We start from the raw sequence: 25,778 nt of genomic DNA, 5'->3' as shown, positions 1-25,778 counted from the left end.
TCTGGCGGGGTTCTGATTTCTGCGGTCGGAATGGATCCGTCCCGATAATTCTTCTTCTTCCTCTTCTTCGCGGCGTTCCAGCTGCCTGCTGCCTTTCGGGGTGGAAATGGACTGATCCCCGGGGGGGGGGGGGGTCGGAGAGCTGGCAGCCTGATTGACTGGAGGGGCGGCGGGGGGAGATGAAGTAACCTTGCTCCAGACATGGCAAAGCGGGATCCATCCAGCCGGATGCCTCCCTCCGTCTCCGCCAAGCCGCCTCCCCAGCGAGGGCTGCTGCTCCTGCCGCTGCTGCCCTTCTGCTAAGCCTCCATCCCCACGGCGAGCAGCGGCCGAGGCTCCGATCTCCCTTCCCGATGCATCCCTCCCCAGGCTGACTCCGGAGGACAATAGCGGGGCCAGGATCCGGGCCTGCCGGAAGAGAGCCAGCCAGCGGGAGGGGGCCACCCCTTCGCGATGACAGCCTCGCCATCCCCGTCCCTGCCTGGCCGGAGGAAGCAGGACTGGCCCTGTCGCCAAGGCAACAGCTCCGGCATCCCCGGCCCGCCTCGCCGGATAGGGCGTCAGCCCTGAGCAACCCGGACGGGGAGGCGGATTGGGACGCGTCGCCCCGCCAGCTGCTGGAGGTGTCCTCTCCCCGCTGATTTCTCGGAGCAGAGGAGCCAGGTGAGCAGGCCCGCCACCAGCACCCGCACGCTTCCCACGGGGGATGCAGGGCTGGGATCTGCCCCCCCCCCCAGTCCAGTCCCTCTTCCCTGGCTTTGCTTTGTCTGCTTAACTCTCCATCCATCCAGATACAAACACATATACGCTGCTGATCTCATTCATCTGGCTGCCTGTTAGTCACCATGGCAAGCCCCCTACCCTCCCTCCCTCCCTCTCCCCCCACCTCTGCCGCTTCTGAATTTGACTCTTGCTTTTCAGATGGAGCCGCCACCTGTTTCATTTCTGCCTGTGTGTCTGTGTGTGTGGAGGTGGAGGGAGGGTGCTTTTAACACCCCATGTGCTCATGACCAAGCTGGGTGTGGGAGTCTTATTTCCATTTTGCAAGAGCTACAGGCACCCCACCTTCTCCTTGCCTGTTTGTTCCTTTTGTCTGCTCCGCCCTGTTGCTCCTGAACCCCCTCCTTCCATAGCTCCCCCCCCCCTTATATGGAGCTCTTTGAAGATAGGCAAAGAGGTGGAGAAAAATCTTTAGCAGACGTAATCCTCAAGCACCCCCCCCCCATTTGTTATTCAGGGAGCATTCATATATGAGAGGGTTGACCCTTTCTGCCAAGGGAGACCACTTTTGTAACAACCCAGCCTCCAACACAGCATCAGCTTTTTAATACTAATTTCCACCACTGAAATTTGCTTCGAGTTTGTATCCAATGAGATACAAAAATATGGAGCAGATTATGGGCAGAGATTATGGGTCTCTTTGTTCCAACTCACCAGGCCTTCTCTCAGTTTGACAAGCAGTTAAGGGGCAACTCTTAGTTCATTTCGGTGGACTGTTCTGTAAATCAAAAGTACATTATTCGCAAATCTGGAGAAAAACTTTGATGTGGGGCTCACTTCCTTTTCTCCTCCCTCTACAGCAGATACCTTGGTGTAAATTAGTAGTAAACTAATTGTAAATCAGAAGTATTTCAGTTGGAACCATTTGTTTCTAAATCCCTGTCACTTAATGTAAAATAGAATTGACTATTAGACAAAAAGAACCATATTTCCTCTCACCCAAGTAGAAGCCAGATATAAAATCAGAGGTGATGGCATTTGAGGTTATGGGTCTGGTTTGTTTGCATTCAACTTTGTGCTAGTGCTGGTCAGGTGAAAATATGTTGTGAATGGTTTGAATTTCTGTTGGAGCCAATTTACTAATCCCAGTAATTGTGCTTGTGTGAATGCATAAACAGACACCTTGACAGCAAAATCAGACAGCAAACCTTTATACAAGTTACTTATTTAGGCCCCAAGGACTAAAAATAAAATAAAATGATCTAGTAACTTTAATGGGTGTGTTTGCAAGGTAGATATTGTTACTAGTAAATTAGGAGGACATTACTTGAGACAATAAAGTTACCCTGGCTGAAGGTGATATAAATGAAATGTTATTTCACTGACGTCAAGGTTGCTTACTATCCCTGCCACTCTTCCTTTTGAAAGTAAGCAGTGAGCCAGGTATGAATCAAAAGTTTAGCAACTGAAATAATGATAGGATTTTTGTTTTACACTTTTGTGTAAAATCTTAGTAAATCAATTGTAAGGCTATAGAAACTCCAGTGAGTCAATTGGTGTGATTTCCTAGAGTGAATCAGTTTAAATTTCTGAAACTAAAAGGTGTCTAATCCCACTGTTGACTTAATTTTAATAATAATGAGTCAGTACACATGCGTGTGGAAAATTGGTGACAGAACATCCATATGTGTTTTAATGTGATATATTACCTGAATGAGTATTCATTCGATTGTGTGTAGCAAGTGTGTTTCATTGGAAGTGCTAGTTTGTCACTGTGTGTGTGAATGAATGTGTGTATGAGAGTTCTAATATAACAGAGGCAGGCTTGGCGATAATTATCTGTGGTGTTGAATGGCTGTATTGTGCAGTCTTTATTAAGACTGTTTATTCAGAAATGCCACTGACTGCAATGGGACTTGCCCTCTACTAAATAGGTTTAGGAGTTCAGTCTTTGTGCCTGCTTGCCTGCCAGCACCTGAGTTTGAGGATGTGTTTGTGCATTGTCTGGGCCTGACTGAATACAGGTACTATCTGTGTCAAGTCACACAGATGTGCATGACCATAGCAGGATCTTGATATTTTTGTGAATGGATGTGATTCTGTGGGTAGTGTGTGCTTAGGTCTATAAGTATACTTATTCATAATTAATTTCCCATTATTTTCTCTTTGTTTACTCATAAACCCTATGGACTAACTACGTTAGTCTTTAGATGACACAAGACTCTTTGTTTCCTGCTTGCCCTCCCCCCCCCCCCCGCCACCATCCCATGACTGTAAATGTGACTGTGTTTTCTCAATAAAGTGATATATCTTCCAATTAAATTGGACAGTGGTATGCACAGGTCAATCAGATAATGAACATCACTGAAATCATTTGTGTGCCTAGCAAGATATAAGTGCATTGTGCTAAGAAACAGATGGCCGTGAGACTTTTCCCTTATTCTTATCTGTAAGTTTTTACAGGTGTGCAGTTGTGGGCTTGTCAGGTTCCCTGTGGTTGTGTGTATGACTCAGTGAGCTGTCATGCGTGTTGTCAAAATGTGTGTGTGTTCATGACAGTGTGTATGTCCCCAAGCATATCTGCTGTGCATGAATTGTATTGATTGTATTATGAGCGTGTCAGGATGTGCTACTTACCAGTGGCGGAGAGGAACTCCCTTCACAATTCCCACTATAAGCAGCAGGTGTCAGTCTTGGAGCAGCTGTTGCTTGGCTTGACACTGGCCCCACCTTCTTTGACAGGCCTCAGGCTGATGGCGTCATCTGTGTAGAGGGAGTCCTCAGACATATAAAATCAGGAAGCTAAAGGGGAGGCATATAGCCTAAGGATCAGCAACTGGCCTAAAATCCAGGCCCTTCAACTGCTGGGCTCCCCAGAGCCAGCCTACGGGCAGGAGAGGTGTGAAGACAGTGGTTGCTGTGGCTACAGGAGGAGGGTCCCTGGCGCACTTCATAGCCCTCAGTAGCCCTCGTGTAAAGTGAGTTGCTGAGCAGCAGTTTAATGAAGCCTTTACCACAAGCCAGAACTATCTATCTCCCCTCTGACATAAACCCCTGTAATTCATATCAAAGATTGTGAGATCCTTGACATTTCCCTTAAAAGGATCTAAGGCAGCAGGTCTGAAAAAGAGTGCCAGTCAGAGCAGGCGGCACTTGGCAAGAGGGGCCAGTGGTCTGCTTTTTAACAAAGTGTTCATATGAAATGGAGCTGGTCCCCACCACCCAACAGCTTGAATTTAGTTGGAATGACCCAAGTGGAGACAGAGAAAGAGTCCTTTGTCACGTGTGGAGAATATCTTTTTGATCCCTCTGGGCCACAAGTTGGATACAAAGCATGTAAAATCAATTTATTCATATGAACATTCTCTGCTAGAGTTTGTAGGCCAGGTGAGGGGGAGGGAGAGAGAAGCACCATTGACACGTATATGTATTTGTGCGTGCATATGTGGAAATTGTGTGTGCTCACAACTATTACAAGCAGGAGTGTGTAAGCCCACAGTGGATGCGCACAAGATAAGCCACATGCTTTGTTTCCAAGTATACATTACATACACATTGTGTGTTTCTGGGTGTATATTTGTTTAGAAAGTGCATGTGTGTGAATTTGTGTATGTTCTGCTGAATCATAAAATCTGGAATTGTAGAGTTGGAAGGGACCCCAAGGGTCATCTAGTCCAACCCCCTGCAGGACAGGAATCTCTACTGGACTCCCTCGGGAGGTGGTGGACTCTCCTTCCTTGGAGGGTTTCAAGCAGAGGTGGGATGCCCATCTGTCACAGATGCTTTAGCTGAGATTCCTGCATTGCAGGGGGTTCGGCTAGATGATCCTTGGGGTCCCTTTCAATTCTGCAATTCTATGATCCATAACAGGCGGCCCTCTAACCTCTGCTTGAAAACCTCCAATTAAGGATGGTACCTCACCTTCCAAGGGAGTCAGTTCCACTGCAGAACCGCTCTTTCCCTTCCTGATGTTTAGCTGGAATCTCCTTTCGTGTAACTTGAAGCCATTGGTTCAAATCCTACCCTCCAGAGCAGGAGAAAACCAGCTTGTTCCATCTTCCATGTGGCAGCCCTTGAGCTATTGGAAGATGGCTATCATATCTAAGTCTCCTCTTGTCCAGACTAAACATATCCAGCAATCTCAACCGTTTCTCATACAACTTGGTTTCCAGGCTCTTGATTATCTTACTTGCTGTCCTCTGCACACATTCCAGTTTGTCGACATACTGTACTTCATTGTGGTGCAACATGTGCGTAAATTTTTGAATTGACAGAGTGACAATTTTCATAAATTGCATAAATACATTGTACGTCAGGTGTGGGGAACTTTTATCCCTTCAGATGTTGCTTAACTACATCTCCCATCAGCACCAGCAAGCATGGCAAATGGCATGGGATTTGTAGAGGACCACAATTGTATTGGAGAGCCGGAGGTTTGCTTCACCTGTTGTGCTTATTCCTGTGGTGGAGGCACACACAGTATTATTACTCATTGCAATGTATTATATTGAGAGCTGGTATGTGCGTGTGTATCTTTCATTACATGGAAGAAAAACCTTTCAACATGAACAAAAATGGACAGGCTTAACACAGACTGGCTGGGTTGGGTGCTCTGCAGACGGCTGGAGCAATGGGTTACCCAGACCTACTGTTAAGATCTAGAAAGCCTTTGCCAAGCTATCTTGCTTAGTAGCAGGGGTAACTTGACCTGAGGGCTGTTGCTGAGGGAGGGAATTTTCTTATTATTGTTATTATTATTACATTTGTATACCGCCCTATACCTGCAGGTCTCAGGGTGGTTACAACATAAAAACACAAAAGAAAAAAGAAAAATAACCCCCCCACACACATTTTAAAAGTGTGTTGGATGTCAATCAGCCAAAGGCCTGGTTAAAGAGGAACATTTTTGCCTGGCACCTAAAGATATATAATGAAGGCACCAGCCACATCTCCTGGGGAAGTAAGAAAAGACTTCTCCCAGACTGAGCTGGAGTTTCCCCACCTCCCTCTCCCCTTCAAAAGCAGTACCACTTCCTGAATATTGCCTGTAGTTGAGGCAGAGTAGCATCACTGTAGACAGGTGGGAAAAGGTTTCCCCACTGCCCAGGATAGCAACAGCTGAGTCACCTCACTATCTTTCCCAACACAATCTATTTTTTTCTTTAGAAGTGAATGGAGCCAGGGGTGTTAGGGGAGGGGTAGTACCTCTGGTGGGGGCCACATCATGCTCCTTCTGGGGTAGTTGATACACCATTGGTCTTCACCCTGCACTCAGCTCTCACCTATGGCTCCTTGAAGCTGTCAGCATGTGGCAGCAGCCACACCCCAGAAACTCTTTGGTTCCGGATAAACCAGGTGAGGGTAGCCAATGGTCTCAAACCCTCAGTGAGTCAGGAACGTCCCCCTGCATGAGAAGACAAGCTCTGGTGGATCATGCAAATGCACATTCTGTAGAGGGAAGGGGAGACAGATGGGGCTTGTCCACCCGGGAAAGGAGCCCATCTAGGAGTAGAAAAACTCTGGTCCTAAACCCATGGTGCCTTGTGAGATAGCTTTGGGAGAAGAAGAGGCTAAGGAGTGAACCCTACACAGATCTGGAGTTGATAAGATGCTTGGATGGTGCCTTGTACATCTCCTTCCATAGGTGCCAACTCTATAGGGTTGAGGTGTCTTCAGCCCCCCCCCCATGTCTGTTGGGATGGGGCTGAGCCCACCCAATCTTAAGGGGTCAGAGGAGGTTGAGCGCAGAGGTGTGCTCCATGCTTGGCCTCCTCCTGATACAACAGGCAGCCTCTGGTCCGGCTGCACCACCTTATTCCCTAAGCCAAGCCCGTCCCCTGTAGGGAAGACCCACACCAGTGCCTCTGCTGCAGTGCCATTCTCATGATGGAGTGGCCAGGATGGTCTGGAGCATCCCAGGGGCTTTTCACCAGGGCAATGGGAGGCCCACAAAGCCCCCTTCCCAGCAATGGGTCTCCCAATGGGTCCCCACCTCTGCTGCACCTCCTGATCCAGCCTCAGGAGCCGGGTGAGTGGGGACTGTGAGTCGCATCCTGCCTCCACCTTCTTTGCCGAGCTCACTTCCTCTGCAGGGCCAGCTGCAGTGAGGCCAAGGAGCCAGGAGCCCAGCAGTGTGCCAGGCCTCCCCCCAATGCAAGAGTCACATGTGTGAGGTTGTCATCGTGTGTGTGACACGCGAGATGAGCCGCCCCCCCATGCTAGGCACAACTTGGCACCTCTGCCTCCTTCCAACAACTTCTGCAGCCAGGCTGGTGCCAAACACTTTCCTTTCCTTTGGAGCACATCAGCAAGGCTGAGAAGGAGGTCTTGCCTTGGCCGCCCAGGACCTCCCTACACACTGCCCAGGCTTGCCCCCTGGACAGGTCACTTTGGTGCTGCCAACACAGTGCCTTGACTTCACCCCTAGAGGCACACTCCATTGTGTCTCAATACAGACTGATGCCAACAACAAGAATGGATCCAATTCACTTTTTCTGGTGGGAGTTCAAAATGTGCCCCACAAACACTCAGGGGACCAATTAAATGTTATGGTGTGTGTGTTCTTCTCACTGGAAAGGCAGACACTTGACAAGCGTCTTACAATTTAAGAAGACTTCATCAGAGTAGGAACTCATCTAGTCCATTATTGTCTACACTGACTGGCAGCAGCTCTCCAGGGTTTCAGGCAAGAGCCTCTCTCAGCCCAGCCGGGAGATGCCAAGCATAATGCATGTGCTCTGCAACTGAGCTATGGCTATTCCCCCAAAGGCGTATCTGACTATGGGGCTGAATGCTCCAGGGTATGCAGATGTGGCATTTCTGTGTGTCAGGGGGAAGCCAATGTTCCTAAGTGAAAAGGACACTCACATCAACTTTACAGAAGCAGGCAAATGCAGCCCACACTACTCCAGCCCCCTTTCCTGACAGCTTCTCTGCCCTCTAGCACTTTCTCACTACTCTTCCCAGCCCCCACTACCACCGGAGGCAGACTGACTGCCAGGACAAGTGGCTGTTGGGCATGGTGCTGGTGGATTCTCTGGGACAGCTCAGTTGGCGGAGCATGAGATTTAGGGCTGTGGGTTCATGCCCCATGATGGGCAAATGATTCCTGCATTGCAAGGGGTTGGACTGCATGATCCTGGTGGTCCCTTCCAGCCCTACTATTCTATGATTCTACACCAGACCCTCAGCTTATCATCATCATCATTTTATTTCTATGCCACCTTTCCACAGTTAAAGCAATGCTCAAGGTGCCTTGCAATATGAAAAGATTTACATAATTACAAATAAAGCAGTCATAAAAAAGCAAAGTAGTCATAAAAGTCCTGCTGGCCACGTGACCTGGAAGCCGTACGCCGGCTCCCTCGGCCAATAAAGCGAGATGAGCACCGCAACCCCAGAGTCGGTCACGACTGGACCTAATGGTCAGGGGTCCCTTTACCTAGTCATAAAAATAAATAAAACACATTAAAAACTACATAACCAAACTGAAGAATTTCCACATAAAAATAAAGATACGAAAAGTTAATATCAGTAGTATCAGTTAATATCAGTAACAACAGCAAAAACGTCCAACAAAACTGAAAACCTGAAGCATTTACTTCTGGGTTTTTGACGTTTGGGAGCCAAAACGTTTGAAAATGGAACCATTCAGGAACCGACGTTTGACTGTATCAGTTTATCGCAATGCTTAAAAAGGTAAAGGTACCCCTGCCCGTACGGGCCAGTCGTGTCCAACTCTGGGGTTGCGTGCTCATCTCGCTTAAGAGGCCGGGAGCCAGCGCTGTCCGCAGACACTTCCGGGTCACGTGGCCAGCGTGACATCGCTGCTCTGGCGAGCCAGCACAGCACACGGAAACGCCATTTACCTTCCCGCCAGTAAGCGGTCCCTATTTATCTACTTGCACCCAGGGGTGCTTTCGAACTGCTAGGTTGGCAGGCGCTGGGACCGAAAGACGGGAGCTCACCCCGCTGCGGGGATTTGAACCACCGACCTGACGATTGGCAAGCCCGAGGTGCTGAGGCTTTTACCCACAGCGCCACCCGCATCCCATATCACGATGCTTAACTGCTTAACTGGGGATAAAAACCAGGCATTTCTCAGCCCTAGTTGGAAGGGACCCTGAGAGTCTTCTAGTCCAACCCTGCAATCCAGGAATCTCAACTAAAGCATCCATGTTGTATGGAAGAACATTCCGTCATGCCAGTCCCCACTTATAGATTTCCCACTTCCATGAGTAGAAATGATTTTCTCTTTTTCTCTTTACTGGGCTGGTAGTTTGTTTGTATTATTGCCCCAAAGCCACATTTATGGCATTTGGAAAACACACAGGCTAGAGCAGTTCTGTTCCCACCAGGGATAGTGAGAGGAATGTGACTTCCACAGATTCCCCTCTTGTGCTCTTCAAAAATCTGCTCTGGGTGGGATTGAGGGATCTTGTGAAGCAGTATGAGATGAAGCACACTCTCCTTCTGCTGTCAGGTTCCTCCACTGAATCTCACCAGTCCCTAGGCAGAACTCTTCCATTTATGGATGCCTAGTTAGGATCCTAAGTCAGTTTTGTCAGTCAAAGTACTAGATATGAGCAGATGGGTATGCCAGTGTGCCAGTCTGCCTGACAGTCTTCTCTTTTCTAAACAGGAAGTCCTCCATCTTTGCCCCAGGTGAGGAAGAGGTCTCCTGGCTCTATTCTAATCTGTGCTGCAGCTTGATCCTTTATAGGTTTACTGAGTAAAATTGGGTTTACATCCACGTATGGATGGGACTGTTGTGTTAGTAATTCAAGGATATAACGGGGTGCATGCCATTGTGTGGCACTGGGGTTTTGTAGGTTGTGTACACACTTGGGTGTTAGTAGTGTACATGGGTTGCACAGAAATGATTTTTCCATGTGAGCTTTTGGGCACTTTCATCCACACATGACCACTTCCAGTTTAAATCAGTCTTGATATTTCCTGCCTGCACTAGGGGGGTGCATTCATTCTATGCATTGTTGACCCCTCTCCCCAATTACTACTTCCCTGACCTCCAGAAGTTCCAGAAACCTGAGGTGCATCAGAGGCACATGCCCAGGTATTTCCTTTTTTAAAAAAATAGTTTTGTCCATGGATTAGCACAATAACAAATGTCCACCAAAGTTTTAAGCATTTTCCACAGTGGGCAAAATAGCCTATTTTAAACAACTGCTTTTGAAATAGTTTGTTTTTTAAAAAATTTTACCAGAGTCAACAGCCTTCTAAGGAATGCCTCTGTAGGGCAAACAATGGCCGGGCAGGTGGGGGGCCCAGGTGCCTCTGATCTCCAAACAGAAAAAGTTGTGGGGCAGCTCAGAGAAAAGCCTGCCTTGTCCCCCCACCCTCCAGTCTCTGCTTCTCAATTTGTATTGTATTATTTTATGTACTGTGACTTTCCGTTGTTTTATTGATTATAGTTTAGAAATTATTTATTATAATTGTTAAGAGTGGATTTCTGTTTAATTTTTATATGCTGATATTTAATATTATTCTATACTATTTCAGTGGATTGTTGAATATTACTTTATTTTATATAAGTTGCTTATTTTAAAGTTATGTTTTATTATCACATTTTTGTATTGAATTACATTGTTATAAGACGTACATTCTTTGTTTCTTCAGCTTGTAAACCGCCTTGGGTATAGAAAAATAGAAAGACGGTATACAAATTAAAAGTGATGATGATGATGATAAAAGTACATTCCACACATGGTCAAGTCAGGATGGGAAGACTGATTTGGGGGAGAAGGATTTAAATACAGTGTTTTTCTATTTCTTTCCTCTTCTTCCTCTTGTACCTGCAAAGGCCATTTTATTTTTAATACAGCTGTTTTGTGCAAAGGCAGTTCTGCAACAAAACAGTTGTTTTTTTAAATAAAAACAAATTATGGTGAGTTTGCCTTCGTCAACAATGGCTTGAGCTAGGCACACCGCATCCTTTCATTTAGGCTGATGAAAACAAAATGACTATTTTGCGCTCAGGTGATGAGGGCTGTGGTGATGGAGGGCACCAGCAAAACAAACCTAGAAACCCAGCCCATAATGCGCTTCAGTGTGTCCAGTCTTAAGCAACATGCAATTTTATGTTGGAATTCCTCTCCTTAGAACATTATCTGCAGATAGAGGAAATCAGAATTAAATGGGGTTGGGGTTGAGTGTTGACTGCTATGCAGATCAGGGATGCATCAAATCCACTTTAAACTGCTGTGTGTCGTCTTCTTCTTTGGCAATCACTTGTAGCTGAGTAAGATTGTCTTCCATGAACATGGTCTTAACAGTTACAGATAGGTAGCCGTGTTGGTCTGCCATAGTCAAAACAAAAAAATTCCTTCCAGTAGCACCTTAAAGACCAACTAAGTTAGTTCTTGGTATGAGCTTTTGTGTGCATGCACACTTCTTCAGAAGTGTGCATGCATGGTTTTAACAGTGAGTCCGTAAGTGACTGTGGAGACCAATTCTGGATCCACACATCCTTCCACAGTGGGGACATAGGTTTCCGAGTGGGAGTTGATCATGGTGAGGATTTGCCAAACGTGCCTTCCTCTTAGTGTGTTTCTCCGTTTCTTCCTGAGTTCAAGTATCTTCAAAGTCCATGACACCTTTGGTAAAGGCTGTTCTCCAAATGGAGCACTTACAGGCCAGTGTTTCCCAGTTGTCGGTCTTTACGCTATATTTTTTTAGATTTGCCTTGAGAGAGTCATTAAACCCCTTTTGTTGACCACCAACACTATGCTTTCCATTTTTAAATTCAGAATAGAGTAGTTGCTTTGGAAGATGATAATCAGGCATCCGCACAACATGACCAGTCCAATGAAGTTGATGTTGAACAATAATTGCTTCGACACTGGTGATCTTTGCTTCTTCCAGTATACTGTCATTAGTTCACTTGTCTTCCCAAGTGATTTGCAAAATAAAATTGAGATACCATTGATGGAATCTTTTGAGGAGTTTATCAGTGGTCCATGTTTCACAAGCATACAGTAAGGTTGGTAGTACAATAGCTTTGTAAACAAGCATTTTTGTTTCCCTGTGAATGTCCCGGTCCTTAAACACCTGCAATTCAATCAGGAGAAAGCTGCACTCACAGAGCTCAGGCAAGGCCCTTGTGGAAAGATAACTGCCCAGGTAGGAGAAGTGATCAACACTTTCCAGCGTTACACCATTGAGTTGGATTTGTGGCACTACAGAGAGGTTGTTTTCTGCCTGTTGGTGCAGCACTGTGGTTTTTTTTGGATGTTGAGCTTTTCGTGAGCTACTGCTTACGTTATCTGCGATTGTTGCTGTAATATTATCATGGAGGAGCCGAACGATATTCACAAATTTATCTGGGCAGCCAATTTTCAGAAGCAAAATCCACAGGGCATTACAATTTACTGTGTCAAAGGCCTTAGTCAGGTCAATAACACCATATACAGGGGGTTGGTTTTGCTCTCTGCATTTTTATTGAAGTTGAGCAGTGAAAATCATGTCCACTATCACTCTAGAAGGTCAAAAAGCATTTTGGGATTCAGGAAGGGTAGTCTTGGATATTGTTAGGAGACGGTTTTCTAAGATCCTTGCAAGAATTTTGCTGGCCGCAGCTAATAAAGAGATGCCTTGAAAGTTTCCACAATCTGTTCTGTCACCTTTTTTAAAAGAGATTGATAATTTTGGCATCCCTAAAATCTGCTGGGATCTCCTCTCTCTCCCAGATTTTTTCGATGAGCTTGTGAAGTTGTTGTGTAAGTTCAGTTTCGCCCACTTTGAAGACTTTGGCAGGCACCCCTTTCTGGTCTGCTGGCTTTGATGTTTTTCATTTGGTTAATAGCTGTACAAAACTCGCCCAGATTTGGAGATACTGCTGTGTGTACACACCCTTAAAGCAGGAGCAATTCTAAAAATGGAATTTTCTCTGGACAATTTGTAGGATCAAAATAAAGGAAAACAAAACTAAAGGTCGCCTTCAATTTCTATGAAAGCATATGAGAAAGAATATGAATGAAACATGGAAGTGTCATAATTTCAGAAAAGTGCAAGCATGCTATTCAAGCCCATTTAAGAATGTAGTTGTCTAAAGCAGGTGTCTAAAAATAAGCAGGGATGGGGACTGACAAACCTCTCTGTGCAGGGGCTCATCACCACTAAATCCAATTTCTGATGGCCATGGCAAGTGGAGCAGGCCCAGACCCCTCATCCGCAAAAGCACATGTGGAGGGATGTCATATAGGGAGTAGATTTGGGGCAAGGTGACAGGTGAGTTGTACACATGCATCTAAAGTTTTGCTAGGTCATTTCACTGACAGGGCTTCTGTACCCTGATTTGTATCGCCTGTCACGGCATGAGAGGGATAAGAGAAATCACATTCTCCTTTCCCTGGGATCCTTCAAGACACAGCTGCTCTCCTGGGCTTTGCACCTCGGAATAGTCTTAAGTATCAGAGCTTTGTTGCAGTTTAGTAAAAGTGCTTGAACATTCTCCCACAGAACCACACCTTCCATGGTTCACTAAGGAGAGGAAACAACAGTCAAACCAGTCTACGTCTGCTGTGTAGAGATAGCTTATTTGTACCTTAGTATGATTGTTGACTGTATCCTGGTATTTTTGCATGAGTGTGTGAGAGAGTTGGATTTCCACCTGTTCAGTTGCTGAGGTAGCAGCTGAGCTGTAGCAAGTGGCAGGTAATAGTGTTTATCATATTTTTCAAAAATAATAATATAAATATCACAATATATTTAGCACAATATCAAGAGAACGCTGAACATACGGATATTTCACATTAAAAAATCATGTATAATTTATTTATTTATACAAAAAAAGTTAAGGATAAGTAAATTAAGAAATAAGAAAGCTACATCTTTACTTTGTACTTCCATTTTCTAATAGTCAGTACTGTAAAGGGGTTTAACCCTTTCACAAATCTGAGATTCTTCTACAATCTCTAAGTCTCATTGTATCACTAAGTTTAAATAACTGTGCTAGTTGCAGAAACATCCTGTAACTAAAAGAGTTTCCCCCCCAAAAAAATTTTCCCACTGAAAAGCTGGGTTGGTGGAGGAGAAGTCCTCAGAGCATCTTTACACATCTCTACTCATCTGGGCAACCCCAGAGGACTGGGTTCAAGTGCTTTAAGCACATCTGATCAGACATCTGGGGAAGGAGCGGAATGCTAAATTTATATGGGCCCCTTGGCAGGAAAATAGTGCATGACTGGTTTACCAAGCTGTTGTTGTTGTTGTTGTTGTTATTACTACTACTACTCTGGTAAGTTACTACATACTACACAGCCACCTGTTTTTACTTGATGCCTGCTGTGGAGGGGAAGGGTGGCTAAGGAGAAAGTGTGTGTGTGGCATGAGACTCTTAACCTCAAGAACGAGGGTTCGAGCCCATGGCTGGGGGAAAGATTTCTGCACTTCAGGGGGCTGGACTAGATGATCCTCATGGTCTCTTCCAACTCCACAGTTCTGTGATTTGTGTGTGTGTGTGTGTAAAATTCAACATCTACAAAATCTGCTTACTGATTTCACTAAGTATACATAGGATTGCTAGCTTTGTAGAATGAGCTTCTTCTGGTGAAAGACCTTATTGGGTAGGATAACAAGGTAGCAAAATTCTTAGGTGCACTGAGAGTGTAGTTACTTTTGACTAACAAAATTGCTTTGTCATTTTGAGCTGAAATTGTCTTCATCCACAAATTGTAAACTCATCAACTATTTATATATATAAAAATTTAACTTGCAGTGCTAAATTTAGAAAGATTACTCTCTCCCAGGCAAGTGCAATAAACATGAGATCATTCTTAGAGCACTTTCCTTCTATGACTCTCTGACTGTTGTATGCGACTCAAAATGTACCAAGCAGCTTTGTAGAAACAATCTCTCCCTTGGCCTGTGTCAAAATTAAGCAAAGCTTTCCAAATCTGTGTATTTTTTCATATCAGCTTACCTGTCATGGCTTCTTCCAAAGAATCCTGGGAATTCTGTTAGGGATCCCAGTTACACAGCTCTCCTCTTGATATGGCCTGTGTGTGTGGACCTGCTAGGACTGGTGGCAATTTCTCTCTCTCCTCCCCCTTTGTCCCAGGCTTTTCATTTTGCATCACCACCAGCCCATAGAGAACATTGAAGTGACCATGACTTTGGGTCAATATTAAAAAATATTTGACTGACTGATTGACACTGGGTGTGTTTTATGAATTGTAGAATTGTGGAGTTGGAAGGGTCCCAGGGGTCATCTAGTCCAACCCCCTGCAATGCAGGAATCTCAACTAAAGTATCCATGACAGATGACCATCCAACCTCTTAAAAACCTACGAGGGAGAGGTTACCATCTTTTGAGGGAGCCTCAGCTATGTGTTTTGAGGACTATTTGGCTCTTTGGAATAGTTGGCCATTTCACTCTAGACTGGTGGGTGGGACTTGAGACTCTCCAACTCCCATCAGCTCCAGTGGTCAAGGAGGATGGGTGTTGGGACTAGCTACAGATGGAGGGGCACAGGTTCCCCATCACTTCCCTAGAGGGCACTAACTACAGTCAAACCAACTTCAGCTGATATAACAGTATTGCTATGCAAACAGTTGCCATAGTTCTTATCTTAATTATTCACAAAAGAGCCTTGTGAGTTAAGACACAATTCTTCTCAACTTATAGATGGAGGCTGAGAAGACAGGGACTTGTCCCAAGACCATCAAATTGGGTGCTATCCCTGACATGTCCAAAGCTGGCTCAGTGAAGTAGGGAAAGGGAAAGGATGAATTATTTCTTGTCTAAGATGATGTGTTTCTCCAGACTGAGCAATGGCACATTGTCAGGAACCAGCTAGTTAGGAAATGAGTATTGTTTCATCTACCTCATAGGAGTGTTGTATCAATAAAGAGGAAGCTCATGTAGGATAAGCTCCTCAAAAGGAGGGGAGGACAAGAATATAATATGCATAACCAAGCAGGCAGACCAGTAACCTGCGTACTGTAACAATTCAACATGAGCCCTCAAATCCACCACAGGGTGTTCTAGAGTTCACCTGGCTCTCTAGTTTGTGTAGACATCCCTCCACTTAGCCCGACAAAAATCCTTGTGTCAGTCATAGATGTTTGTCCTTTCCTTCCAGGAGGCGGGGCAAGGGAATCTCTCCTTTGAATTTCAAAACACCTGTAGTTATTTCAGAGAATTTGGGACAGGTTCGGGACCTCATATAGAACATAGTATTTAAAAAGAAAAAAAGGGAAAGGGAAAAAAGTTTGTGTTACTACCATGAACTAATGCTTCCTTACTCCCCTTTCCTCCAACCTTTTCCCCACAGACAATGCCCCCCTTTAGCACTGGGGTCATGGGCCATCACCGGGCACGTCGCCGCTGAGCCACTTCCCCCCTTTCCTTTCCCCACCTAAAGATGGCCAGTGCCAACGAGACTGAAGAAGCCCATGGCTCAGCGCCCCACGCAGCCTCCACCTATGCCAAGCTGCTGCTCTTGGGCCTCATCATCTGTGTGAGTCTGGCAGGGAACCTGTCCCTCTCGCTGCTGGTCTTGAAAGAGCGTGGCCTCCACAAAGCACCCTACTACTTCCTGCTGGACCTGTGCCTGGCTGATGTGATCCGCTCAGCTGTCTGCTTCCCCTTTGTCCTCGTCTCAATCCGCCACGGCTCTGCTTGGACTTACAGTGTGTTGAGCTGCAAGATTGTGGCTTTCATGGCTGTCCTCTTCTGTTTCCATGCTGCCTTCCTCCTCTTCTGCATCAGTGTCACACGCTACATGGCTGTGGCCCATCACCGCTTCTATGCTAAACGCATGACCTTCTGGACATGCGTGGCTGTCATCTGCATGGTGTGGACTTTGTCCGTGGCCATGGCCTTCCCACCCGTCTTCGATGTTGGGACCTACAAGTTCATCCGTGAGGAGGACCAGTGCATCTTTGAGCACCGCTACTTCAAAGCCAATGACACCCTGGGCTTCATGCTCATGCTAGCTGTGCTGATCTTTGCAACCCACGTGGTTTACATCAAGCTCCTTCTCTTTGAGTACCGCCATCGCAAGATGAAGCCTGTCCAGATGGTCCCAGCTATCAGCCAAAACTGGACGTTCCATGGGCCGGGAGCCACTGGGCAAGCTGCAGCCAACTGGATTGCTGGCTTTGGCCGTGGCCCCATGCCTCCTACCTTGTTGGGCATCCGGCAGAATGCTCATGCTGCCAACCGGCGCTTGCTGGGCATGGAAGAATTCAAGGCTGAGAAGAGGCTAGGCAGGATGTTCTACGTCATCACTTTGCTCTTTTTGGTTCTCTGGTCACCCTACATTGTGGCCTGCTACTGGAGGGTATTTGTCAAAGCCTGTAGCATCCCCCACCGCTACCTCTCCACAGCTGTTTGGATGAGCTTTGCCCAAGCTGCTGTCAACCCCATAGTTTGCTTTGTACTCAACAAGGACCTCAAGAAGGGCTTGATCACCCACATTCCCTGCTGGAGGACAGAGCCTGAACTGCCCAGAGAGCCTTATTGTGTGATGTGAGGAGTGCCAAGGGTTGGCTAGAAGGCATCTGCCTGTGCCAAACTGAATTTGAGTTTCATGTCTTTCTTATTTATATATCACACAAGATGCCAAAAGATGGGTCGTTCTGCTTCCCCTGCAATTTTGGCCATGGTTCCCCAGAGTACTTGGTGTCACAATAGACTATGAGCGCTTCAGTTATCCCAGGGCGAAATATCCAAAACCACTCATTAACTACAATGAGATCAGAGCTGGATTCTGGTCTCAGCTCCCCTGGGGTAAATCCAAAGCTATACGATGACAGTAACTGGTCCCCAGTAGTGTTCCAGCCAGTGCTTAGAAAGGGTACAAAATATCCTATGCATCATGGAGTTTTCCTCTTTTTATAGCCCACAAACTCTATCCAGTTGCTTCAGTCAGACACTGCAAAACTCCATAGAACCAACACCAGAAACTTCTGTGTCCATTATTTCAAAGTGTTTGATCTAGCAGCTCTAAAGGTGTGTCTGGCATCACTGAAAAGAGACCAGTTTTTTGTATTTGGATCTCCCAGAGTGAAGCCAAAGCCATCCCACTCACTGGAGCAAAACCACTTCATGCTCAGCAGGGCTGATTTGGCTTTACAGCTGGAGGGTGTTGATGGAAGCAGGGCTCTGATGATGGAATCTGCTTCTGTAGAAGATTAACTCTCCCATTCAGTTATTCATTCCATCAATTAAATAAATTCCACACGGTCTCAGAGTCTGAGGCTAAGTTGAGGGGGGGCCCCACAGGGACAGGAAGGCTAGAGGGGCGGGAGAGGAAAGGAGGCAGTAGACACAGCTGTTTAAGGGAATGCCATGGAGCTAGCCTTGACTTGGCTCCTTGTCAGTCAGAAGCTGTAACCAGGGAGCCTTGGAAACCCCACCTCAGTTGCCATGGCAGCAACCAATCCAAGGCCCTGCAGACCATGTCACCCTGGAACAATGCAAGCAGGAAGATGTGGGTGGGGTGTGGGGGAGGAGGAAGCCACCAAGAAATCCTAACGCATTCCCTGAAGAGTGGGAGAAGGCAGAGACATCAACATGCAAGGCAGACAGTGGAGAGCATCCAAGGCTGCAGAAAGGGTAGGGTAACCACAGGAGAATCATATGCAATGATGTCAATATGGCACATGCCCTGCTAAAATGGAAAGCAAAAACCCTACTGTTGCATGGCATATGTGCCACTATGCTCCCGCCACCCGTTTATTCTCACACATTCAGATCACACTGCACATTGCTTCCTCCTTGCCATGTCACATCATAGAACTGTTTGCACTGTTCTTGTGAGACAATACCAGATCATGTATGGAAAGCTCACCCTTCCCAGAGTTGCTGTCTCGTACCTCTGGGTTTATTCCAGTGGACAAGTTGTCTGTGCTTTGGGTCATTGACAGAAAGAGGACAAATAGCCCTATGGCTCAGAAAAAGGCCTGGTTGTTCTAGTGTCTCTAAGAAGGGAGTCAAGCCTCGAAAAAGGGGGTGTGGGAGGAAGTGTTGCCGTCTCTGAGAGAAGAGGGGTACACTGGGTAGAGTGAGTGGGAGAGAGAGGACTCCAGTTCTGGGTTGCAGTGGTTGGCTTGTTTATTTATCTATTTATTAAAGAGAAAGGGAGATGTGGGGGTTGGAACTCCTGGCTCTTTTTTCATCTGAACAGATGAATGGGGCCTGAAGTTTAGAGAATCTGGGAGTCCTGAACTTGCTGGGTTCACCCTTAGTTGTGATACCCATCGGTCCCATTTTGGCTTTACCCCTCAGGCAGGTACTCCCAAAATCCAAGAAAACGAATTACCAGACATATTGCTTGAGGAGTGAAGGTGGGGAGACATGGGACATCCTAATTCAATGGGACTATTGTTAATGCTGAGGTGCTCCTCGTGGGATGGGGAGGGGAGGGGAGAAAGGATTCTTGAGGAAAGAGGTGGTTGAGAAATAAGGCCTAGAAGAAGCACTGCTGGGAGTAATGTCAGAGAAAAATGGAGGAGGATGAGTGGAGGGATAAGTCAGGGAAAGTATTAGGAGCAGAGCACAGTTTGGGAGGTGGGAGTAGGGATGGGAGGGTGGGGACATTGCGAACCAGGTGAGGATGCAGGGATTGGGGCTGTCTCCCACTTGTTCCCCTTCAAAGGACCCAGATGCTGACTTTTGCCTCTGAAGACAAGACTGTTCGTCTTATCCTCCAGTCCTGCACCCACTGAACGGCCTTAAATCACTGGCCAGCATTATGGCCACCCTGCAGAAAACTGTATTTGAAAAAATATGGGAGATGAACACAGATTATTTCCAGGATGCTTTTTCTGGAAAGAGACTTGAAAGAAGTTGAGATGTTTTTGTTTTTAAAAAGGAAATCGAATAAAGAAATTGCAACTTTAGTGGGAGAGGGAGGGTTGGGTGGGGGGCACAGGACAGATGGATGGATGTGTGTCCCCTGCAACATACGCTTCTGAACTTCTTTCAGATGGGGGCAGCTTGGGGGGGTGGGTAGGGAATGACTGGATTGAGGGGTGGAAATTGATTTTTGGGGTGGGGACTCTGTTCTATCCTGCCCCACCACCCCCTTTTTGTGTCAAATTGATTTCCATTCCCTCCTTTTTCTGGGGATTTTCTCATTTTCTTTTCCTTTCCTTTGTTTTTTTATATAAATATATAAAAAACATGGAATGAAATGCAAAATTCCTGGGTGATTCTTTTTGAGTCAGAAAAAAAAAAAAGAATGCAAACATTCTGCTGAGGGCTAACATGACATGGAAGATCCACGATCAGAATTCCCAGCAGTGTTCTTAGGCTTAAAGCAGCCCTGCATGTGTTATACTTTCCCCTGCATTGCACTACTTCTTTGATAGAAATTGCCCCCCCAAGGTACTATTAGATATGGAGGGAGAAAAGACAGGTATGTTGTGGGTACTTGCCCTCCCTTCCCCTGCTTCTAACAACTGGTGGGGGGTGGGTGGGTGTAATTTCCCTCAGGGGACCTGCACAGGAAAAATGCTTAATTCCTCTCTCCCTGTGCTGTGGCCCCAATTAGGTTATGTGAGTTGAACCTGGAAAATATTATCACAGTTCTTGGAAACTTCAATTTTGACCAATGGAAAGTTAAAGAGCACGAGGATTATAGTTGCCACCTTTACTGTGTTCAGATGGTGCTTTTGAAAGAGCAGAATGCCTTTTCCAACAGTGAAAGTTCAAGACTGCAAAGTGAAAGTCTTCTTTTGTGCAGAGTGCCTTCCTCTATGATGGGAAGCACTTTATAAACGTAGACAGAATGCCTTGGAGTATAAGCAGCGTGTCCCCTTCAGCTGTGGGGAAATAGTGGAATCACCAATCTCACAATTTGGCCAGGATGAAATGTTGACAAATTGACAATCCTAATGGGAATTCTCAGCTGTAATCCCAGATGGGATTTAATGCAATAAACAACTTTGCACATGGGAGCCCACTTGCATCTGCTTTCAGTGTTAGGGCCCCAATATAGGGGCAAATGATATTAACGCATTTGCATGTAGATGCACTGGCCAGTGAGACAAAAGATGTCTCTCACTCTTACTTTTCCCATACCTCCAATCTAGCCTTTATGATTCTGGATGCAACACAAAATTACCACTAGGAAGGCCTGAGCCCCAACTCTTAAATAATAAAAAAATAATAAAGCGATAATGACAAAGGCAGCAAAAACTGAACATTTGAAAAGCTTTTGTAAATAAAAAGGTCTTGATCACCTGGCAGAAGCCATCTAAACCTGGCTGGCAATGATTTCTTAACGGGCCCAGCAACAGAGGCTCCACCACTAGCACAGCCCAACACTAGTAATAGGGGTGGTTAGTCTCTCTTCCACCCCAGGAAGAGGCTTTGGCTGAGCCCTTCCCTCAGGCTCCTCAGCCACTCACTACTATTTGTCTGTGTCTCCCACTTGGCAACAAGTGGCAGAAGGGTGTAATAAAGAGGCAGGGCCAAGCCTCTCTTGCTGGTCCAAATGCACAAGAGGTGGCTAGGTGTGTGACAGGGAGAAAAGCCACAGGAACAGGGTGGTATTGTTATAAAGGCTTTTGGCCCATGACTTGTGATTGCCTATCCCTAGTGTATAAATATGGTCTTCTCTAGAAAAGCTATTCTATATGGGCACTTCCATACTGCTATTTTTGATCACATGCCAGCAAATTCTAAATGTGCAATTACAGTCAAGTAGGGAATCTTATGCAACAAGTCCACTCCCCCAAAAGATTGGACATTTTGTGTTAAGTTGATGGGGAAATGCACTAGGATGAGCGGGATAACACTTGATGTAATGTCAAATTTGGCTGCTCCACAAACAAATGGGGATGAATGTTCACCTCACAAACAGAAGGTACACAGAAGAGCGACAACCTATAGCTGAGGGAACAAGGGTGTCTCACATCCCGTGGATCTCCTACTGTACTTTGTTTTACCAACCCAATCAGGAAACACATGCTCTGGCAGATAGCCAGTTAAGCCAGTCCCAGAAAAGGTGCATTGCTTTTGTCTGGTCTCCAGAGCTGCTAGACTCCACCCTAACATGCTCTGCTCACATTCCACCAGATTTTCTCTGTCTGCCAACCTGGCTCCATTCACAGCACCTATCTTGAAATAATAAGCTGGCTAACCTGACACAAAACAAAGAAAAGTTGACATGGAATTTAGAGAGACTGCAGTCATTCTTAATATGTATTTATTTCCCAACCAACCAACCAATCAAAATGTATATACAATTTGATAGTAAAGAAACCTCCAAGCAGTTTACCAAAATGTGTTGGTGCTGCACTATAAATGCAACAGGTTTCCCCACAACTGTAGGGACCTTGCCATCCTCTGCTGCATTTTGAGGTGACCAGGGAAAAGCTACAATGCTCTTAACTGTGTGACATTTCAGAACTGCTGTATTGGTGAGAGGGATACGCCACTTTCCATTCTTGAGAAGGAAGGTAGGACAAAAATGTAATTTAGCACAGGAAACTTGGTTTTTATTTCTTCTAACCTTGAAAAACCCCTCAAGGTATAAATAAAACCAGTAGCTTAAAATATTCATTATTTTTTAAAATTACGAATTTAAATGCAGGTCAACTTTACATATCTGGGTCAGCCTGCTGAAACAGATTTTTTTGGCACGTGCCCCAAACAGTACAGCAAAGACACTTGATGTCAAGGTGCAAATTGTGGGGGGTGTTCATCATAGGAGAAAACATGCCAATGTAAGCCACGTTTTAGCAAAGACAAAAATATCTTTATAAAAAACATTATCAGCAGGAGAGGCTATTTGGACAATGGTGTGCTAAAGGAAGAAAAGGAGACTGCAGAGCTGAATGAATTCCTTGCATCTGGTTTGGAGTGGAAGCTTGCAGGATCTTGGAGCTCACTTTCACAGGAAGGGAGCCTGAGGATTTGAGGCAAACAGCAGCGACAAGAGATGAAATTCTAGTCCCTATGGGGAAAGGCTAATCTGAGGCCTATACCATCTGGTATCCTATTGGCTTGGCAGTCACCCACTTGGCTTTAAACTGCCTTAACCCGTTTCCTGTGTTCCCTAGGCAACCCCCCCCCCCATATTTTAATGTGAACATTTGTTTCAGGCAGTGATCAATATCACAATGACTTATCTTTAGGGCAATTAGCATATGTAAATGAAAACTACCAACCACCAGGATAGCTGACAATTTAGAGCCTGTACAGAACACTTCTATTTCAGAGCTGCCTGGGCTTCAGTCGTGAGGAATCCCAGTTGACAAGGACAAAGCTTTGGTTGCACAACCTCCCTATCATCCAGCTGCTTCTTTGGCTTTCCACAAATCAACCCTGGGAGAAGAATCCTTGCTTCCAAAAGCTGGACCATAGAATTGTAGAGTTGAAAGGGACCCAGGGGTCATGCTGCAATGCACCCATGGCAGACAGCCACCCGACCTCTGCTTAAAAGTCCGCAACCTCTTGTGGGAGGCTGTTCCACTGCTGAACAGCTCTTACTGTCAGAAAGTTTTTCTGAATGTTTAGTTGGAATATGCTTTCTTGTAACTTGAATCCATTGGTTCAAGTCCCATCCCCTGGACACTAGACTTCTGTTGATGCAGCCCAGAAGAGCATTAGCTTTTTTGGCTACTGCATCACCCTGTTGACTCATGTTAAGCTTGTGGTGCACTAAGACGCCTAGATCCTTTTCACATGTACTGCTAGTAAGCCAGGTGTCCTCCATCCTTTATTTGCGCATCTGGTTCTTCCTGAAGAACCTAACATTTGAGCTAATTCCCTGCAAGACGTTGCAGAAATCTCATGAGATGCCACATAAATCTTCTGAGTTCACCAAGATCTTGCCAGAAATCAGGGCGGATGCCAGTGCTGCTTCTCTGCCAGTGCCAGAGGTGCCAGGGGCCCCACAGGGCACCACCTTAGGGACTTCTGCCTCATGGCCCTGGCAAGTGGATCACAGGTCTAAATTGTAAAAGTGCCATTCAAGAGTGCCATACAGCAAATATGCCACAGCCTCACAAGTTTTTGGATGGCATTACCTGGAAGCAGGCCAGGAATGTTGTGTGAGTGTGAAGCAGGAATGGAGACCTGTCTCTAGACCACAAGCCAAGCCTGTTGACGTCCTGCTCCTATCCAGGTATGGCACAAACTCAAACTGCCAAGGCACTCACCTACCCACCAAACGGTCAGCTATGATTCAGAAAGAACACTGACACCCCTAGATACTATCACTAGTCCCTGGTTTTTTTAGTGGAAGCTCTCTTTATACTGCCCTACAATTCTGTCTTCCCCCAACATTTAGCTTAAAAGGCCAAAATTGTACTGTGCCAGTTTCTGTGAGGGGCTGAGATGCAAATGAGGTACAGGAGTCTATTATTTTTAACATATTTAAGTACTGTCAGACAATGTTCTTCATCCAGCATAATGGAGTAGCCAGTACTTACTTCTAAGCTAGATGAAAAACAAATCTCTACATAGAAATTGTGGGCAAATCCTAAAATGCGTTAAGGTGTAAAAAGGTTCACATGAAATTACTACCAGTATTTGGATTTCAAAGATAACCCTAATCGTTGAAAATGTAATCTACATTAAAAAGTAACTTATTCTCAGTTGTAGCTGAAAAGGCCATAATCAAGTTCTCTGTTTAACATAATATTATTTGGATGTACAGAATGACATTTCTGAGTATCCCAAGTGCTTTGCATATTACCTCAGTAACTCCTTGGAGACACCACGATAAAATCTGAGGGCTCTGGGGGAGTCGGAAGGGACATTTTAAATGTGGTGAACTCACTCCTGCTCTTCTTGTCCTTGTTCTTTGCAACATAATACTTCCTTTACCACTAGAAGCAATCTCTAAGAGAAATAGCTTCCATCTTCTTCTCTACAGGTCCAGCACCCCCAACAGGCATACTATAAAATGAAAACCTGCTCCCATAGCCTGTGCTCACATTGCCACCTTGTGGAACCTGCTCCCACAAAAGCCTTCCTTTTCCTATTATGACACTCCAGCTGCAACAAACTCTCTTCATTCCTTTTCTACACAAACATCACTGTAAGACTGCACCATACATGCACTCTTAGGGGGAAACTCTTTGCCACATAGGATATTTTCAGCTTCCTCAACAGGTGCCTTATTATACTACATTTATTTTTATTTCTAAGCCCAGGTAAAAAATGAAGGGCTATTCCAAAAATGCCTCTTGATCCTCTTCATCAAGTTGCCTCATCAGGACAGATTTTTCTTGCATTGAGACAGATACTGATCTCTGTTGCCAGGTACTGTCTCCTTCTATCAGCAGTAGCTCTCCCGGTCCTCAGGAAAAACTATCTCACTGCTGCCTAAGATCCTTTTATCTGGAGTTGATGGAGATTTAATGCTATGACCCTAACCCTACTTACCTGGAAGTAAGCACCATTGAATTGATTAGTACTTAAAGGTAAAGGTACCCCTGACCGTTAGGTCCAGTCACGGACAACTCTGGGGTTGCGTGCTCATCTCACTCTATAGGCCGAGGGAGCCAGCGTTTATCCGCATACAGCCATGTGGACAGCATGACTAAGCCGCTTCTGGCGAACCAGAGCAGCGCACAGAAACGCCGTTTACCTTCCCACCAGAGCGGTACCTATTTATCTACTCACACTTTGACGTGCTTTCAAACTGCTATGTGGGCAGGAGCTGGGACCGAACAATGGGAGCTCACCCTGTTGTGGGGATTCGAACCGTCAACCTTCTGATCGGCAAGCCCTAGGCTCTGTGATTTAAACCACAGCACCTTAGTTATGAGTAAAAAGGGATCACTCCTTTGTATTATTTTGTAATTTGTTTCTTAAAAGAATGACACCGGCATATATACTTGCACCAGGAATGTTCAGAATTATGAGATAATGCTGCCATTCTAGTGTATTATAGCACATATAGATGCAGCCGAGAGCATGCCATGCACTGCTTTTGTGTTCTGTGTACTGACCCAGAGAATAAACAGCAGTGAGGAACTGGAAGAAATTTCAGCCTCATTTTACGGTCACTCCCACTCAGTCCAAGTGTTCTACAAATTCCTGCCCTAAATCCAACTGAGTGTAAAAAAATCTT

General features: G+C 45.6%; 1 protein-coding gene across 2 annotated transcripts in view; it reads left to right on the top strand.

The window, feature by feature from the left end:
- Positions 1 to 19,888, top strand: part of LOC309360595 (putative G-protein coupled receptor 173) — a gene marked incomplete at its 5' end in the record, with an annotated part of 76,492 nt that extends 56,604 nt beyond the window's left edge. Inside the window, 2 exons of one of the 2 annotated variants that reach the window (XM_081895221.1) lie at positions 12,024 to 12,966; positions 16,014 to 19,888. In XM_081895221.1, the coding sequence (XP_081751347.1) occupies positions 16,104 to 17,216 (1,113 nt within the window). In that variant the 3' untranslated portion in view covers positions 17,217 to 19,888. Of the gene's footprint in view, positions 1 to 12,023; positions 12,967 to 16,013 lie in introns of those variants that run through there. The other variant, XM_081895220.1, reaches the window with a different exon arrangement.
- Between the last annotated feature and the right edge of the window lie 5,890 nt (positions 19,889 to 25,778).

This window comes from Podarcis melisellensis (genome assembly GCF_964234715.1).
Source record: "Podarcis melisellensis genome assembly, chromosome: 17".
Taxonomy (NCBI): Eukaryota; Metazoa; Chordata; class Lepidosauria; order Squamata; family Lacertidae; genus Podarcis; species Podarcis melisellensis.
The sequence above is the reverse complement of the archived record's forward strand: the minus strand, read 5'-3'. Positions and strand labels throughout refer to the sequence as shown.